This window comes from Ptychodera flava, chromosome 14 (genome assembly GCF_041260155.1).
Source record: "Ptychodera flava strain L36383 chromosome 14, AS_Pfla_20210202, whole genome shotgun sequence".
Classification (NCBI taxonomy): Eukaryota; Metazoa; Hemichordata; class Enteropneusta; family Ptychoderidae; genus Ptychodera; species Ptychodera flava.
The window spans coordinates 38,933,069-38,951,654 of NC_091941.1; the positions used below are offsets into that span (position 1 = coordinate 38,933,069).

General features: G+C 36.9%; 1 protein-coding gene across 2 annotated transcripts; it reads left to right on the plus strand.

Moving 5' to 3' along the window:
- Window positions 1–3,829: 3,829 nt before the first annotated feature.
- LOC139150420 (uncharacterized) lies at window positions 3,830–17,901 on the plus strand. Of its 2 annotated transcripts, XR_011556232.1 has the most exons (14): window positions 3,830–3,988; window positions 5,920–6,157; window positions 6,818–6,925; window positions 7,994–8,092; window positions 8,719–8,933; window positions 11,782–11,911; window positions 12,548–12,724; window positions 13,206–13,402; window positions 13,898–14,027; window positions 14,365–14,637; window positions 15,127–15,252; window positions 15,903–16,060; window positions 16,713–16,915; window positions 16,947–17,074. XR_011556232.1 is itself a non-coding variant. In XM_070722786.1 (13 exons), exons 1-13 carry the CDS (start codon window positions 3,891–3,893, stop codon window positions 16,849–16,851), a joined length of 2,088 nt encoding a protein of 695 aa, XP_070578887.1. In that variant the 5' UTR covers window positions 3,830–3,890; the 3' UTR covers window positions 16,852–17,901. The 2 variants fall into 2 exon arrangements, 1 of the variants encoding a protein (XP_070578887.1); XM_070722786.1 differs by having other exon boundaries at window positions 16,713–17,901.
- The last annotated feature ends 685 nt before the right edge of the window (window positions 17,902–18,586 follow it).

An 18,586-nucleotide genomic window follows, 5' to 3' on the forward strand; every position in this document is an offset into this window, starting at 1 on the left:
TGCGAATGTTTCAGAAATCAGTTTATTCTGTATTATTTATGGAAGAACCGAAAAGGGCTATTGTGTCTTGCACAGCTGGATCACGAAGCTGTTGATAAGAAAAATGAGCTGCCCTGCTCATGCAGATTAGTTCTAACTGTGTCGAACTCAACAAACCTATGTATCATAGCAATTTAAGCAGGCTTTCAGGGAATTTTTTACCCCATAAAAATGGAAAAACGAACTGTTCGAAAAAATAAACGAATCATATTTTGTCAACCTTTGAACAATTACGTACGATCCCTTTAGACCAGTACACAGAGTGTCAAAACAGTTAAAAGGACACGTCACGGTTTAAGGTAAAATGCGCAAATTGTACTACACATATTTTTACTTTATTGTTATGTTTAAGGTAGAATGCACCTCGGGAACAGATATTCGGACTCTCAAACTTCTACGATTCCTTTCTGATATACCACTTGTGAGGGTTCATTTTTAAACTCTTGGTGTCAGAAAACTTTTCACTGGCTTAGTTTTTTCGAAATTCGAAAAGTTGTTTTTTTCTCAATAGAGTAAACACAGCGATGGCGGCCATTTTGGATTTTAAATATCAAAAATCTCGGATTATTTGTTTCTCTAGTACCAAAATTTGGAAGGTGACCCCAGATTTTTATTCTTGATTTTGAAAGAGATTGGTTGAAAGATTCCTTAAGGAAAATTTGAGCAAAAGTTTAACTCTTTTACTTTCGAGGCGCATACTACCTTAAAGGGGGACTCGCATTGATGCTCCAAAGGATGAAACACGCCGGCATAAGATCCCTTAATTGACAAACTCCGCTTCCTTGATAGTTGTTTCCTTTGCATCTACTAAACAAATTGTTCTTAGAAAAAACTTAAGTCTTTCCTTCGGATAGAATAACTTCTCCTTTTTCCGACTCTGAGTGTTGTTTGTTTTGTTGGTTTTTTTTTAAATAGCGCAAAATCAGCAGCAAATACACTTACATTGAAGATTTTCTTTGTTTTTAATCGGCAACGTAATCTTGTAAACACGTGAATTAGATAGTACACTTATCGTAGAAATTTGTTCATATTTCGTGATATATACTTCCAATGATCAAGCCTTACTCTTCACAAAGCTGATATTCGGGGTCTGAATTTTAGATTTCTCGAATATTGATTCGTAAAATCGGTCGCATCTCAAATTGTCCTGCTAGAGAAAATGGAGGTACATTATTTCTCATGTCCTCAACTTTTTATACCCTACGTCCTACCACAACTGTTTGTTCGAATTTTTGCACACGTTGATTAAATGAAGACGCTGAACTGAGGATCTAGTTTCAGGTAGATTACAGTATCTTTCATTGCACAAATTTTGAAACAGCAGATTAATGGCTCTCTTTAATTTACATTTAATGGCAGAAAGTTTGGGGGGAGAGAATAAATGAATAAGCATCAGATACGTCGATCAATTAATGTCTTCTGTAATTTAAGAGGGTTGGGTTCAAAAATTATAACGTAGGGAAAGCGTGGTGTAACATTTGAGACAAGGGGTAAAGGGGAGGATAAGGGGCCGTCATGCCCCAAAGCCTCCAGCTTACATCCCTTCGTAATAATACGAAGGGGCCTTCTGGGGGAGGAGGGAAGCGTCCGAGAGATTGCCTTTGGAAAAAATATCATGCAAAAGATGGCAGGAAAAATAAAAAAAGATTGCCGGCAGATATAATTTTAATGCAGTTACTTTTAATAAGTCTTTACTTAAAATTTTCGGCGCGCCCTTCAGGCACCCTTTTTATGACATCTTTAATTTTCGGCGTGCCCTTCTGGCCACACCATTTTTGTAATATCTTTCAATGTCGGCCCGACCTTCGGGCTCCTTATTTTCATAACATCTTCCATTTTTTGGCGCACCTTTTAGTCACGACGTTTTGTAACATCTGAATTCATTACAATTTATTTCATTTCATGCCCTGATTTGATTAATATTTTAACTCACACTTTTGCTGTTGTTTTACATGTACCCAATGTTTCAATTTGAAACATTAAGTAGCATTGTTCACTTGTTGTGGTTCTGCTAAAGTTTCTCATCCTTACACCCGAAAATATCTTGAATACTCAGTTCAGCTTGTCCACACAGTCTTCACTGCATATCAAGTATTTGTTGTACATAAAGTGGTTCCCGCACTCACCTCATTATTGAATGTTTCAACAACAACCCTTCTCCGACTTCTAACAACTTTCATCATAATATTGCAATGCAATGTGACGAGGGTTGGATGAGGGTGAAAGACTTTGCCGTAAAATACCTACTTATCTTTAATTTTTGATATATGTCGTCCTTCAAAGCATAGTATAGGATACAACTGTTATTATAAGCTGCATTCCAAAATGAATGGCCACGCCTTGAATTTGAACCAATATATCACATAAAACTTTTGAAACATTAGAAATCCCAAGCACTTCTTTAGTATAATTATACAGATGCAGAAGCTGTATTTTGCATTAATTTGCATTTCTTTGCATTAAGTAGTGAAACAAATAGAATTTTTTTCCAATGGGATATTCACTTGTCTCTTTTGACACGATAATATGGGAATCATGCTGTGTCTAATCATAGACTCTACTGTCTATGGTGTAATATATGTTGAGCCTTCATGAAAACGCTGTTAAAACACTCAAAACGTCTACAAAATAACCCCATTTTAATATACAAACTTCAAAATTTTCTGTTGTAGGTCAGAGGGGGAGCACCCCTCCTAACCACCCTCAAATAACTGGATTAATTGTGCCATTTCAGTATTTTACTACCTCTATGCATTTGCAGTCTTTCAAATCTTTAGTCAGTTTGTGCCACATGCTTTAGCCCACTACTGAGAACAAAGTTCATCACTAAAAGTGGTAGTGGTTTTCTTACATATTTAGACCTCGATGACTTCTTATTTGTCTCCATCAGTAATTTTGTTTTATTAAAGGATACTTCTATTTTTCCAACTTTGTGACAGCTTCCTGGACCAGATGTTGTTTGCCTAAAACTTACCGTAAGTACTGATATTGTAGCGAAAAAAATTCTCTGGATGGGGAATTGGAAAAAAAGATGCTAGAATTCACACAGTTGAAAAAAATTCCAGGTGAAGCAAGGAGAAAAAAATATTCTCCAGAGTCAATCTCCGAGCCCCCCCCCCTCGAATATCAAATGGTCCACCCCTTTATAGGCCTAACGAAACTCTGCGTAACAACTCGCTCATCATCCATGTAAGCCAAACATTACGTTTGGATTAATATTAACCAGCTAGTCTGATTAATAATAAATCTGCAAGTTTGTTAAGCGCGCTCATGAACAAAAGTTGCATACCAGCTCGTTCAATAACTAAAAGGGGGGGAAATAGTCAACTTGGTTAGGGAAAATTACATCAGTATCTCAAGGTGTCTCCTGTCAAAAATAACACTTTTGTTTATTCTCGTGTCATTGGAAAAAGGAGTTTGCAGTTCACCTTATAGGTAATGAAAACAATTAATTCAGTAACTCTGGTGCGTTTTAATGTTTCGAAACATGCATGGCGTTCATGCACATTAGTGTGAGTGAAAACATAAGTCTCACAGTTTCTACGAGAAAGCAGGCTCCATTTTAGATGAATGAATTATTTGAGCTGTTACAGAGAAAATGAATTTCTCATTTTGAAGCTTACGTATCTCGTTTGGTATTTCACAAAAATCATTTATCTGTTGGATGGGTTTTTCCTTAAGTTTTTTGCCGTTTTCCTTGATTCGCACATCGATCAGATATTGTAATGTGGAGCAAGGAGCAAATATGTTTATAATGAACAGCGCCATCTAGTGTTTGCACGGCTACGAAGTTGAAAGGTCAAAATCACCATTACCCTGTCCAGGATCACTGATCGCAGGTTCTCGACAGTATGATGTGGTACGGGTGTGGACAACAGCAAATGCTCTTTAATCTGCTCGCTCTAGTCATCTTTATGAGTTTTCCATCGTGTACCCCAAAGTTGCAAAGGTAAAAATATAATGTGAATGATTTTAGTATGGTTTGAGCGCTTCATCTCATAGAACATCCTAGCTCTGCATGGCAGGGCTGTGTGTTATGTTACCGGCGTTATATACGGCCTCCCACCACAAGCCGGTAAGACACAGCCCTGCCATGCAGAGCTAAGAACATCCATGTTCAGCTGAACGAGTCGCAACGCGTCGTTGCAGTCTACACAATTGCCGCAGTTCCGAAGCCCACAACTTTCCCTGGCAACACCCCCTCCCTTCCAGTTTTTCCTCACCACCCAAAATCGGCGGGTAAATTTGTGGGCCACGGAACTGCAGCAAGCTCTGAGACGTATGTTGTTGGTCGTTACTGCCATACTGGCATGACTAGCGACTTCTGTGCCCCACCACACAAAATGACATTGAAAAGTTGTGGGCCACTCTCTGAATCGGAGCCAGCCCCTGGAGGCGCAGCTGGTAACAACATACTGGCCCAATACTTGAACACAGATAGCTATCTCTCCGGCTTGTGTGTTATCGGCTATGTAGGCCTCTATAGCCAGTAACACACAGTTCTTTCATGCAGGGGTCCGGACACTTTGCACCGAAAGCAGTTCGCCCCATACAACTTTGTACAAAAACCACCTCGTCCCAAGTACTATTTCGTCCAACACCACTTCACCCCAAGTACCACCAGGTACTAAAACCACTTTGCCCCAGTATAATACCATCATAATACTACCAACTCATCCTAAAACCACAATGCCACAATGTATCAACATGTTTTTACCTACAACTTGGAAGCATTAATGTGTCAGGACATTTTGGCTACCACGAACCATTTATTCTTGCATGAAACCATAAACGGTATATAAGAAAAAAGAAAAACGCAAACTACTAAATGCTACAACTCAGGTGCTGTGCACAAAATTGCATGATGTCATTTTCTCGAAATGTTTACACTTTAAAGATTTCAGTCCTAAGATGATAGAAAGGTGATGAAAACTTCGATGGCAGTGGTTGGTTATTTTCAGCTTTACCAGTTGGTGATAAGTTTCGGGCAATTCGGCCAAAGTGGTGTCGTTTTAGGGGTGAAATGGTTTGGGGCGATGTGACTTTTTGGGTGAAGAGTTTTTGGTACGAGGTTGTTTTGTTGCGAAGTGGTTTTGGTGCGAAAGGGTATGGGACGAGATGGTATGGTGGGAAATGGTTTTGATGCGAAGTGTCTGGGAACCGCAATGCAGAGCTTTCCCTTTGATTGCTACCACAATGAGGTCAGACACTCATACCTTCTGCCAGGCCATGTATTGCACAAAGTGACATCGTTGTGTAAAACCCTTTGGCCAGAACCACTGATCATAAATTTCCTCAGCTACAAGTTTTTAACAGTTTATGTATCGATCACTTCAGTTAGGTTCTCTAAACACATTTGACGACTCTGTCATCATGCTAATATGTATTGTCAGGGTGGTTGGCGGGGCCGAGATCTCTTGTATTCCCATGTATTGTGAGCACAATGATGAGTGATTGAATCAAACAAGAACACTCTCTATGGAGCAAAATGTCTTTGCAGTTCGTTTTTTTTTTTTACAACTATTTCCAGCAAGATGTATCGATCACATGTCATTTGGGTATTACAAATTCAACCTATGGTGTTCAAATGTTTTGCCTTTAATATATCAAGCTAGACAAACATAGACAGCTATACAATGCATACAGCTCCGTGCATTCTGAACTTTGCATCCAGACTCCACTGCAGACAATGCTAAGGACTCACAGACCTCTTTGCAGGGATAGGACAGCTTTTAATCAGAATGTTTTTGTCATCTTTTGCCTGTAAGATGTATGATACCCAATGTGCAATGACGAATTGTTAATGTGTATTAGCAGTATGTGCACCTTGGTCAAGTTTTGTACATTAAATTTCTAATGATTGTATTTCAATATTTGCAGCCATGATCCTGAGTGTCACTATGATATCGACACTCTTTGGACAAAGGAGGTTGGTACAAGTGCGTTTGCAAGCACTCCCCTCATAACAGACGTCAATTCTGATGGGTTCCTTGACATCGTAGCCGCTACATTCACAGAAGAGGTCACAGTAATAGAAGGGAAATCTGGTCAGCCAATCCCTGGAAGTTACTGGCCATTCAGTCTTCAGGACAGTTCATTCCATGCAAGTCCAATACAGGTAAGTACATCATCATTCATTTGTAGATGGCTGGAAAAAATGCTGTAGAATTGGATTCAAAATTAATCACCATTTTAAGCTGAGAAATGATCCCTGACATCAGTAACCTAACCAGATGTTATTATGAGAACTTGGCAGAATCTGCTTGTTCCATCGTTGCAAGAACATAAGCAATGCATCGCCCTAACTTCACAAAACAAAGTACTTGTATCATCACCTCTATGAATTGCTATCCCAAATTGTCACTGGACATTGCTATGAAAGTTTATATTCATGTACCCTGTGTGTAGAAACAGTCACATAGGTCAAAGGGAATTACCAGGCGTGAAAATTGTATTGTATTACATCTTGACACATCAGAATCATATTTTACCTCATCGTAAGATGTCCTGCTCTGTTACAAAGTGATAAGTAACTGTTGCATCAGTTGCTATGCAGTTTAGATCTGAGTGTTTTTTTTCTAGACATACAATAAAATGATCAGTCATACATGTATTACTGCCTGGGATTTTCTTTTGAATGTATTTTCACCTATTTTATATTTTGAAAGAGAAAGCACACTTTTATGTCTTTATTTTATTCTTGTCAAAATACATGCACATTCCACTGTGTTATCCTCAATTCAGACAACTCATTATAAGCGTTTTGTTTAAAATGTAGTATGATTACAACAAAGATGGAAAAATGGATATCTGTTTGTGCACAAGTAATGGAGAGATTGTCTTCTTTGAAAGCCATGGAACATTGATGTATGGAGAAACACTAAAAGTAAGTAATATAAGGTTATTCCCAAAATACCAAGATTCATGTCCGAGTACATCGTGCAGTGGAGGTATTGTCCTCGACACTACGCATCTCGGACAATACTGAAGCGTACGATGTACTCACACACTGTACTGAGCAATCACAAGCAGACAAGCAGGAACGCGCTGAGCAAGTCCGCTAAGTGGGCAGAATGAAATTTCAAACTGCGCTGCGCAGTGTACATGGTAGAAATTGTATGTCAGCAGCATAATTTCACTCAAATTCACAGGTTTTGGACAGACCACGATTTGTTTTTTTGTAAAAAATGTAAAACTCTCTCCTTTTTCTCTGTGTTGACGTAAAGAGGTTTTGAGGTCAAAGGTCAAATAGCATCCAATAACACCTAAAGTTATTGTACTCTGCGTCTTCTGATACTGAACTTAGTACTGTACAACAAAACCCCATAGGTTACAGACGCAGGTGTATAATAATGTATTGTAAACCACCTTACATCTAGGTGTACTTTATATATATATTGTATTGTATTGGTATAGAGGTATTTCATTATCTTCTTTTCTTATATATATATATATATATATATATATATATATATATATATATATATACATCTAGGTGTACTTTAAATATGTATTGTATTGTATTGGTATAGATGTATTTCATCATCTTCTTTTCATATATATATATAATATATATATACATTCATTCATTCATTCATTCTTTATTTGTCATGTAATAGTTACATAATATTTTGTGTACATTGGCAGAAGACAAAAAAAAATTAATATAATGCATAAAGACTAAATATACTTATAATTACCTACCCATACATTTACACAAACACGCAATTTTTAATGTAATTTAGAGCACCTTAGAAGCTTATATGCCCATTTTACAGATATATATGTATCTATCTGTACGCACACACATAAATAAAACACATGTGTGTCTTCTCCAGGGAGTTCAATGTTCATTGTAGTACCACAGAGCATTATAAACAGAAATGAATACATATGAAGTACACAGGATACCTAAGTGGGGAGCGTATCATTGATACCATTCTTCATCTTTCAGGTTCCTAACCTTGCTGTAGAAAGATACTGGTACAACAAGGAATTATCCTACAACTACAGAAACATACGAGATGTGATTTTGAAATCCTACATACCAGATGTAAGTTAATATGACAAAGATGTATATTGCTCATTTAAATTTGTTATGTTATTGTTCAATTTGTTATATTTTGTCATACTATGTGATGCGCACTCTGACTCTGTACATGAAGGTCTGCATCCAGTTAAAAAGCCAACATTCTGAAAATGATGCAACAGGCAAAATTACAGTGTAATTTTAGAGCACCTTAGAAGCTTATATGCCCATTTTACAGAGTTAATATAATTTTCTTGAATGTAAAGATGATAGTCAGTAAGATTTGATAGCTGGATCCATCATTTTCACATTGCACTAGCATTGCATTGATAGTAAATAACAAATTACAAAACAGTGTGCACTCTAAAGTAGATTGTACAGACAATGTGTTTACACTGTGTATACCTGCGCACTAAGGCATAAGCACACAGACTATGAAGCATTACAATTGTAACTTCAGAGATGGAGGTGAAAACTGACAAACAAAACTGCTAAAGTGACTTTGACTACCATTTTCTCTCTTCTAAATGAGTGAAAACTGTTTATTTTGAATCAAAATCTCCCAAGGGTGAAGTCAGTCTTTGTATTTTGTTAACTGCTTCCTTGAACATAACAGTAGATTAAAAGTGAGCATTTCTCTGACCTTGCAGCAACCATGTGCTGAGAGTCTTACCAACCCACAAGAGGATCCCCTATGGTCCCGTCACCATGGTGACTGTCATGCAGGATTGATCCTTAATGGGCAGTATGTCAGCATTGATTCACACATCCTGTCAACACCAGTCATTGCAGACTTGAATAATGATGGAGTGACAGAGGAGTTGATAGTGACAGTCACTTATTATTTTGATGGAGAATTCTACAGGTTAGTTTTGTGTGTCCACCACCTTGTAAAGAGTTTAACATCTCAATCCAGACATGCAGTTGTCAATATACTGAGATCATATCAGTGTTTGTTTGTAATTTGCTAGATATAGTATATTAACAAATAAACTCCTCGTTGCAAAATTGTGACAACCATGCTAATTCCAACTTCCCACATACCCTTTTACTTAATCAACTATTTTAGGGGCCCAAGCCGACCGGCTGGGCCCCTATTGGTTTTATAGGAGTTCAACTTTCTTCTTCTTCTTCTTCTACTTCTTCTTCTTCTTCTTCCGCTCTTTTTTTGTCGACCTAGAACTCAAACACCGCTTACCGCAAACTTCTAAAACTTGCAGGGCTAATAGGTACCTATGAGATCTCGTGCACCTGGGTATAGAAATTTTGAATAGTCGCGCGACCTGGCGGCCATCTTGAATTTTCGAAAAATACCGATTTAATTTTAAAAATCTTCTTCTCCAGAACCAACATACAGATTTAGCTGAAATTTTACTCATGTCATCCTTAGAGTGATCTCTTTCAAGTTTGCGAAATACGTTTGGATCGGTCACGTGATTTGGCCGCCATCTTGGATTTTACGAAAATCGCAATTTAATCATTAAAAATCTTCTTCTCCAGAACCAACACACCGATTTAACTGAAATTTTACTCATGTCATCCTTAGAGTGATCTCTTTCAAGTTTGCGAGAGACGTTTGGATCGGTCACGTGATTTGGCCGCCATCTTGGATTTTACGAAATCGCAATTTAATCATTAAAAATCGTCTTCACCAGAACCAACACACAAATTTAACTGAAATTTTACTCATGTCATCCTTAGAGTGATCTCTTTCAAGTTTGCGAGAGACGTTTGGATCGGTCACGTGATTTGGCCGCCATCTTGGATTTTACGAAAATCGCAATTTAATCATTAAAAATCTTCTTTTCCAGAACCAAAACACCGATTTGACTGAATTTTTCCTCATGTCGTCCTTAGAGTGATCTCTTTCAAGTTTGCGAAAGACGTTTGGATCAGTCACATGATTTGGCCGCCATCTTGGATTTTACGAAAATCGCAATTTAATCATTAAAATCTTCTTCTCCAGAACAAACACACTGATTTCACTGAAATTTTACTCATGTCATCCTTAGAGTGATCTCTTCTAAGTTTGCGAAAGACATTCGGATTGGTCACATGATTTGGCCGCCATCTTGGATTTTACGAAATCACAATTTAATCATTAAAAATCTTCTTCTCCAGAACTAACACCAAAATCTTTTCGCAAACTTTATAGGCCATACTTCTTTCAAGGAAATGAACCGGGCAGTTTTGAGAAGAAAATTTTTAAGCTATTATTGTTCATATTTTTCAATGACCTTTGACCTCCCCTATACCTCTGCAGCTACGCTATACAAATGGCTTATTCTGGCCTATGTAAGAGTCATATCTAATTCTGGGCAATCTAATAGAGCTAGAGGTCAGATTTTTGGTATATAGGGATAACTACGAAAAACAATTTTTTTAACAAAATGTCACATGACTTTGATAACCTTTGACGTCAAATATACATATATGTCCATAACTTAGGAACCACAAGTGCTACATCCTTCATATTTGGTATGATGGGAGACCTTATGACACCACATCCTGTACCTCATTAATTATGCGCATATCTAATTCTGGGCAAGCCAATAGAGCTAGAGGTCTGATTTTTGGTGTATAGGCATAACTTAGCATTACAATTTTCTTGACAAAATGTCACGTGACCTTGATGACCTTTGACCTTGAATATACGTATATGTCCATAACTCAGTAACCACAAGTGCTACAGCCTTCATATTTGGTATGATGGGAGACCTTATGACACCACATCCTGTACCTCATTAATTATGCGCATATCTAATTCTGAGCCAGCCAATAGAGCTAGAGGTCTGATTTTTGGTATATAGGGATAACTTAGCATTAAAATTTTTTGACAAAATATCACGTGACCTCGATGACCTTTGCCCTTAAATATGAGTATATGTCCATAACTCAGTAACCACAAGTGCTACACCCTTCATATTTGGCCGCAATATTGGATTTTACGTAAAACATGCAATTCCCACTGACACGTACAGTAACTATGAGATGATCTTCAAAATCATACTTTTACAAGATCGAATTTTGCACATAATATCATTAGTGCAAGATCTTTCAACCATGTTATCCGCTTGGGCCCCGCCAACGCTGCTTGCAGCTTTAATCTTTGTTTGTATCCATCTAGCTTTCCACTCATGACATTATTTATTCCTCACAACAGAAATTTCTACATGCAGTTTTCCGCTATCGTGACTTCACAGGGTATCCTTGTGTTGCAACATGAATCACGTGTACACATACATAATACTCTCTATAGTGGCACTGTGCCAGTAGCAGTGAGTTTTATCTGCAAACCTAGGTAGTCTAAATTGTCAGTAAGATGAATACAGGCATCAGTTACTAATCTGAAGTAATTTTTCACCTATGACATCATAAACTGTGAATAGCTATGAATATCATTTCACCATGCTCTTCTATGCTAAAACCATCAATGAATAATGTAGAGGCAGTAACTATTCCCCAGCACACACCATACTCATCATTTAGTACCTTCCAAAGTTGCACAGAGATGAAGACTGCCATATATAGTTCATTCAGATCATTTAGCAAAGCAAATTATAACAAGGAAAATAATTCCAATGATTTTATTGAGTTTATACATTTGAATGCTCTTGAAGCAAATTAAATCTTATCTCAATTATTGCAGAAACTAAGAACACCCGTGTTACATTTTTCTCATTTTCTTATCATATTTGTGTACATTTTACCAGCATACCAGAAAACTTACAAAAGTTGCATCTTTCACAAGATGAATTGGACAATTATGTGGCAAGCAGCATCGTCGTTTTTAATCTCACATCAAAAAGTGTAATGATGCAGATACCTCTGGATTTATCAAAGGTATGTTGATGCTACTGAAATAGCTTAGTGTTTTTTAGTCACCATTCCATCTGATTAAAATCAGATGCAGAAATGGCAATGTTTCTACCTTCGCTTGCTCTTTGCAATCGGCTCACTACATCTGAACCACTACCATAGGAGACTGTGTTTAAATCTTGAGTTTTGCAGGAGCCAATCAGAGTACGTTTTGAATATGATGCTGCAATCTATAACAAGTGGTGGTTGTAAACCTCTGGGTGGGCTGTTCTTGCCAATGCTGTCTTCTATTGTAGTTGGTCAGATGGCAACCAGAAGCTAAGGAGAATGGTGAAGAACAAACAAAAATGGACATGTCATCATCTCGTCATCTGATTTTGTCTTCTTTTCAAATGTTTCAATTTTTTCAGCTGTAAATTTATTAGTATCAACATTACTCCTATTTTGATTGCAAACATTTTCTTTGTTATATATACTCTGTGGGATTACATTCATGTCTGTCATAATAATATAGTAATTGTAAGATCAAGTGTTAAATTTTCAGTTGCTCAGTTGCTTACAACAATGATGCTAAAGGATACAATCATGATTCACTAATTATTGAAAGTACTCTGATGCAATACTCCTGAACCATGTGATGTTTATATGTTCTAACCCTAGGGGAGTTCAAAATTTCCTGCGTATGCTTTGTTTACACCCACTGTGGTTGATCTGGATTCCAACAATGGACCCTTGGAAATCCTACTTGGCACTTCTTCCGGTCATCTATATGTCTTAAACTCTGACGGCAGTATAAGAAATGGATTCCCAAAGCTAGTTGGACCAATTCATGGACAGGTAAACTTAGCCACTCACACTCTGTGGTACTTCTTAACTGATTTCCTCAGCATCAAGGCAGTTGTGATAAAATTATTACTTCCATGAACATGATATTGATTAATGTGGCTAATGTGGCTGCCATCTTCCATGCTTTACTCCTGTCTTTGAAGTCCCTAGTCCAAAATTTATTCTAAATTTCTTTCTTTTGAAATTGATCATGCACAGAATTATTACCACTGACGTTTGATGTTTGATGATGTGGATTTCAATTCAATCATGTCACAATAAATTATCATGTCCTCAGTGATAGCTCATAAGTCTTCTCAACTGTCACAAGATGTGCAGTACATGTACTAGCATTTTACCACAAGTTTAATTTCAAGTTCAGTACAGTCTTTAGCTCTAGCCTCACCAAAACAAGACAGGTAAGCTCAAACAATGTCCATTTCTTATTTTGAGTTCTTTTTCTCATTCTCTTTTGATATGATTTGATTGAAAGGTGACCGTAGAAGACATCAACAAAGATGGTCGGCTTGAAATTATCATCACTGACACAAATGTCAATGTCATCTGTGTGACTGTTGAAGGTCAAAATTTGTGGGACATGCCATTGTCAGGGTCATCATCAGCTGGGTCAAGAGTTGCGGATATCAATGCAGATGGTATTCTTGATGTTGTCATAGCAACCAATAATGGGTCAGTCAATAACATTTCTAGTATCATTTCTGTGAAGTTGTGAATTTTAATTGTCATCTGCAAAGTATTGTCTTTCCCTTGAAGTGTGGCTATCAATGAAAACTAAATCTCCAGTATTTGACCACAAAACTTACATGTGTCTCATATTTTGTACAAGAATAAAGTTGTAGCCATGATAACATGTTATGTTATTTTGAACTGCAAAGAGTGCTTGGAACTTTTGCCCGTTTAGTCACCCTGGTATCAAGACATAATTTGCTTTGGGTGCGGAGAATGTACCATTGTTACGGAAAATATCAATATATTTTTATGACTAATTGACACATGTAGCTCAACAGTAATGTTGCAAATATCACTGTAAAGATGAAGAAGTGTTCTGAAAATGTAGACACTAATCGTCTCACTGCTAAACTATATCATGAAGTGTTTCAAATTTCAAATGGCAGGGTATTTCATTCCTAGAATTTAAATTATTTTGCTGAAATCTTTCCGAAGGAATGTGTGGGTTCTTCGAGGTGACAGTGGAGAGGTTCTTCCTGGTTGGCCAAAGAGACTTATGAGTAAATTACTACCCAAGAATGTCTTGATAAGTCAACTGAAAACTGACAGAAAACACCTTGACATTGTAAGTACATTTCACTCTACAAGGCGGTTAATTTAAATGTTTTGTCTTTTATCCTATTACCCCATTCCACGTGGATATGTCCATCTACCCTGTTCAAAACAGTGAAGATGTACCAGTCTGATGCTTTGTGGGTCAGAAGACATACGATATTTGTCGGCTGGACTTTTAAGTGTGTTGTATAAACCTAAAATACAAATATATTGTAAAAGAAATTGACAGCGGTGGCAAAAGAAATAATATTGGGGACATATAAATAAGGATGTATACATACTTCTAGAATGTATAAATTGGATCATTGATAGACCTGTACCAGACAGTGTTTTATACTATTTTTAAGGTGATTCCTACCCATGATGGAAATCTACAAGTACTTTCTGGTGACGGAAAATGTTCCGATATCATACAACTTGGAGAACAGTCCCTGGTTCAAGTTTTGGCTGCAGATCTTGTACCTGGTTCTCCTGGGCTGGAACTATTGGTGTCTACATCAGATGGTACTTTGATGTGCTTGCATACCTCTACAGATATTTCACATCCTGAGCGCAGCATTCTGCACTATTGGCCAGCAGAAACAATTAGCTACAATGGATTCACTTTCTGGAATGCAAAGGTAAGTATTTGCATAACAAATTACACTGCTTTATTGCTTAACAATGATGCTTATACCAACATGGTGATACCATAGGGCCCTTTAAGTTGACTCATAAAACATGTGCTAACTCAAACAGTTTGCTGAGTCTTACAGGCAGGATAGCCTTTTAAGTTTTCAAAGTTTGCATTCAGCATAGTATGTCTAGATGTACAAACTGTAGTTTAGAGTGCCATGGTAGCTTTGAAAAACAAAGTGAAGAATGGTTCACTCAACGTATACCCATCATCATACAGGTTTACATTAATTATTTGCATTATTTGCATTAATTATTCGCATCTTCATAAATTTCATCACAAGACAAACAAAGATTGCAACAAACAATACCTCAAAACTCCTATTCTTTTGGCCTGTCAATTTATTACAGGCTTCAAATTTTTATTTGTGAAAACAAAACAGTCATTCACAAAGATATGCAAATTACCAGTGTATACTTTTTCTTGTGTCCAGGTTGGTGTGATGGTTTCTGACGTCACCAAATCTCTTAAGCATGTGACAGGCACTTCATTCCCACTTGAGTTTGACATCTTGGATGATCACATCGCCAAAAAGACTTGGAATAGCTATACTATCAAGGTAAACCTCTGTCATGTTTGTTTGACAACAACTTCTAGCAGCTCTCCACAAAAAAACAATGACTTCTTTCCGTCAGCTGTTCAGTCCTTTGGATAATTTACAAGAAATCAACAATTTAGTTGGGCTCAAAAGATAGCTATTATCATCTGGTGCATTTTCCTGTCAGTCAAAAGGGAGTATACAAAAAAATTTCATGGGCATTCCTGAACTTCATCCTGAAATTTTTGTTTGTTTTATTTCACGTATGAATATAATATTACTTGAAAAAACAAGTTGTCGTAGTATGAACTCTTCATATTCTCAGAAATTTGGCAAAGCAAATGATTGCAGATGTGTATTTTCATGTAAATGTACTACTGATATTTAAAAAGTAACCTGTATAGTGTCAAATATTTGGAAAGTAGCCAAATTACTGATGAACAGAAATTGAGTAGGTATTACCTGAGGGTATGTATAAGAAAGACAAGACTCTATCATTTGAACTGGATCTACAATATGGACCATGAGTACATACAAAAGACATTCTCTTCTCAGACTGCAGAGAGAACCAACACACAGCATACAAAGTTGATTTGCTGATACATGAAGACAACATCAATAGACCTGCCAATTGCTCTATGATGTCATCGTACATCTTTGTCTTTTTGTAGGTGAAAATTGGAAATGAAGTGTTATACAAGGAAACATTCTCACAACCAGGTCATTATCAAAGGTCTATTCCTTGCCCCAATCAACCGATCAGATCAACAGTAAAAGTTGACATGACCAATCAACATGGTCAGCTCTTTCAGGATACATTCCCAATGAGGTAACACAGTACTGTACAACCTTGGATATCACCACACACCATATCAATGTTAATTCAGGGGGTGCAATTACGTGTATGCAAAGATAAGTGGTCTTGAATGCCATAAATTTATTCTTTGTTGAAAACAATTTGAAAAAATTCATGTTCTCTGCAACATGAAGACATTGACATTATTAACATCTTTGTTGCCATACCAAAAATGGTTGCTTTTATTATTTATTTGCCGATGTATTTGATAAAATTATTTGTAGCAAAAGACAAGTAACTATTGTGGGATGAAGTTTATCAATATTTGCACAGCATACTGTATGTTTTTGGCAGATATTGTATTATATTCCATACAGTGAAAGCGGTACTTAATATATGCAAGATATATCATACACAAATGGAAATGCTGTACAACTACAGTACATGTAAATATGTAAATGAAGTATGTAAATGCCATCATTTAAATTTAATAGAAACATTAACATACCCTCAATGTATTCAGTTATGTTTCTTCACTTATGAGAACAGTTATACCATTGGCATTTGGTTATGTTAATTCATTTGAGTAATTACTTTAAAAATGTTGAGTAATTAGCAATGATGTTTCAAAACATTAGCTCATATTCCAACTCAATATTATTGTTAACTCTGTCTTTTCTTACAGCTTCAACATGAGTATACAGTATGAACTGAAATGGTTGCTGCTATTCCCTTTCCTGTCAATGGTTTGTTTATTACTCTTGCTGCATGGATACCCGACAGTCAACCTCCTACCAATGACTCAGCAAACAAAGCAGAAATGAAAATTTTGGATGAAAAAGAGAGGACACAAGCCTTGATCAGAGAAATGTCCAATAGATGGATGCGGTTGGATGCTATGTCTGATGTGTGTATTGAGTTGGATGCAATGTCTGACTGTTGTGAGAGGCTCTATCATCCAGCATGCAATACAAGTCTGTTTTGTTGGTTGATCAAAGCATTCCTAGCCTCTGTGTAAAAGATGGCTTTCATCACCAAGGGTTGCATAACTCCATTGTGTACAATGGTGTGAATGGTTCTGATTGGAGAAAACATCAGTGTGGTCCAGTATTTTGTTAAGTGAACACAAAGTATCAAGAAGAACGTAATGAGTTGGTTGAAGGACCAGGTATTTTATTAGCTTTATCTCTGAGCAAATTGACTAACTGTGCACAAATTTCAAAGGAGAACATTGGACTAAAATCACATAAATGTGCAATGTTAACAAGCACTGATGTGAGAACCAGGGATTGAGGACTGCCCCTTTAATCTATGTTGTAAATCACACCGTCAACATCTATAGAGGGACCATGATTCAACAGACATTTTTAAAAACACATGTTGCCAAAGGTATAAAGCATGTCCTGACCCATGTGGATATATGCTAAGTTGTTGTTGAGCAAGGCAATTGCAGGGTGTAGTCTCAGGTTAAAAAGCTATTTCAGGATGTAGTCTTGGGTAGAAAAGCTGTTGTAAGATGTAGTCTTGGGTAGAAAAGCTGTTGTAAGATGTAGTCTTGGGTAGAAAAGCTGTTGTAAGATGTAGTCTTGGGTAGAAAAGCTGTTGTAAGATGTAGTCTTGGGTAGAAAAGCTGTAGAGAAGAACAGACATTCACTCATTCCAAGGTCATTGCCTTACCTTAAAACCCTGAACAGCTTACAATTTATGATGTCATCATGTAAAGATTTTCATCCAGGCAGGGTACAAAGGTTGAAGAGATGTATTGAAACAACAAAGCAGTTCATGATGTGAAACTGTATTTGAAAACATCCTGCAGTTGGCCTGATATATTTGTAAGTGAACAATAAAACAAAAGTTGAAAATATTGCAAGCTATTTGATAGCAAAACGTCTCGTCATTTCACAATATTACAAGTGACCGGCACTTATATTTTGCTGGAATAAATACAGTTTTAAATACTAAAATATTGCATGGTCTGTCACAAATCTTTAAGATATATGGCACAAGCACAACCTCTTGATGTCAGAAAGAAGGGTCCACTGAATCTCCCAAAGTGATAATCCTTTTTCACATCTTTCAAGTTTTTAGGACACCTTCACTGTCAAATGCATACTTCAGTTGATAAAGAGGTCATGTGGAAGAAATCCAAACAAAGTTTGGAAACTTTTAAAAGTGAATGATACATTAGGCTTAAGACCTCTCTATAGCAAACTGTCCTTGGTTACCATACTAGTTTTGTATCATTATTACTGTATAGAGTACACACTCTATCAAGAATTAATCAAACAATAAGCCGAAAAGCTCTCAAATCAGCTTGTTTTACCTGGCCAGAAGTCTTACTCAGTTCTAGTTGGACATTTTCATTCACATTACTGCACAAGGTGAGCAACTGCAGGTGTCCTCTTTTTAGCTCACATTTGGTATACCAATGTGAGGTTAACATATAAGCTGGTCGGTGGCATCTGTATGTATGTATGTATGTATGTACAGTATGTCGGTCAACATCAAAAACACGCGAACCGCTGCACGTTTCAGCTTGGTATTTGGTGTGTGGATGCA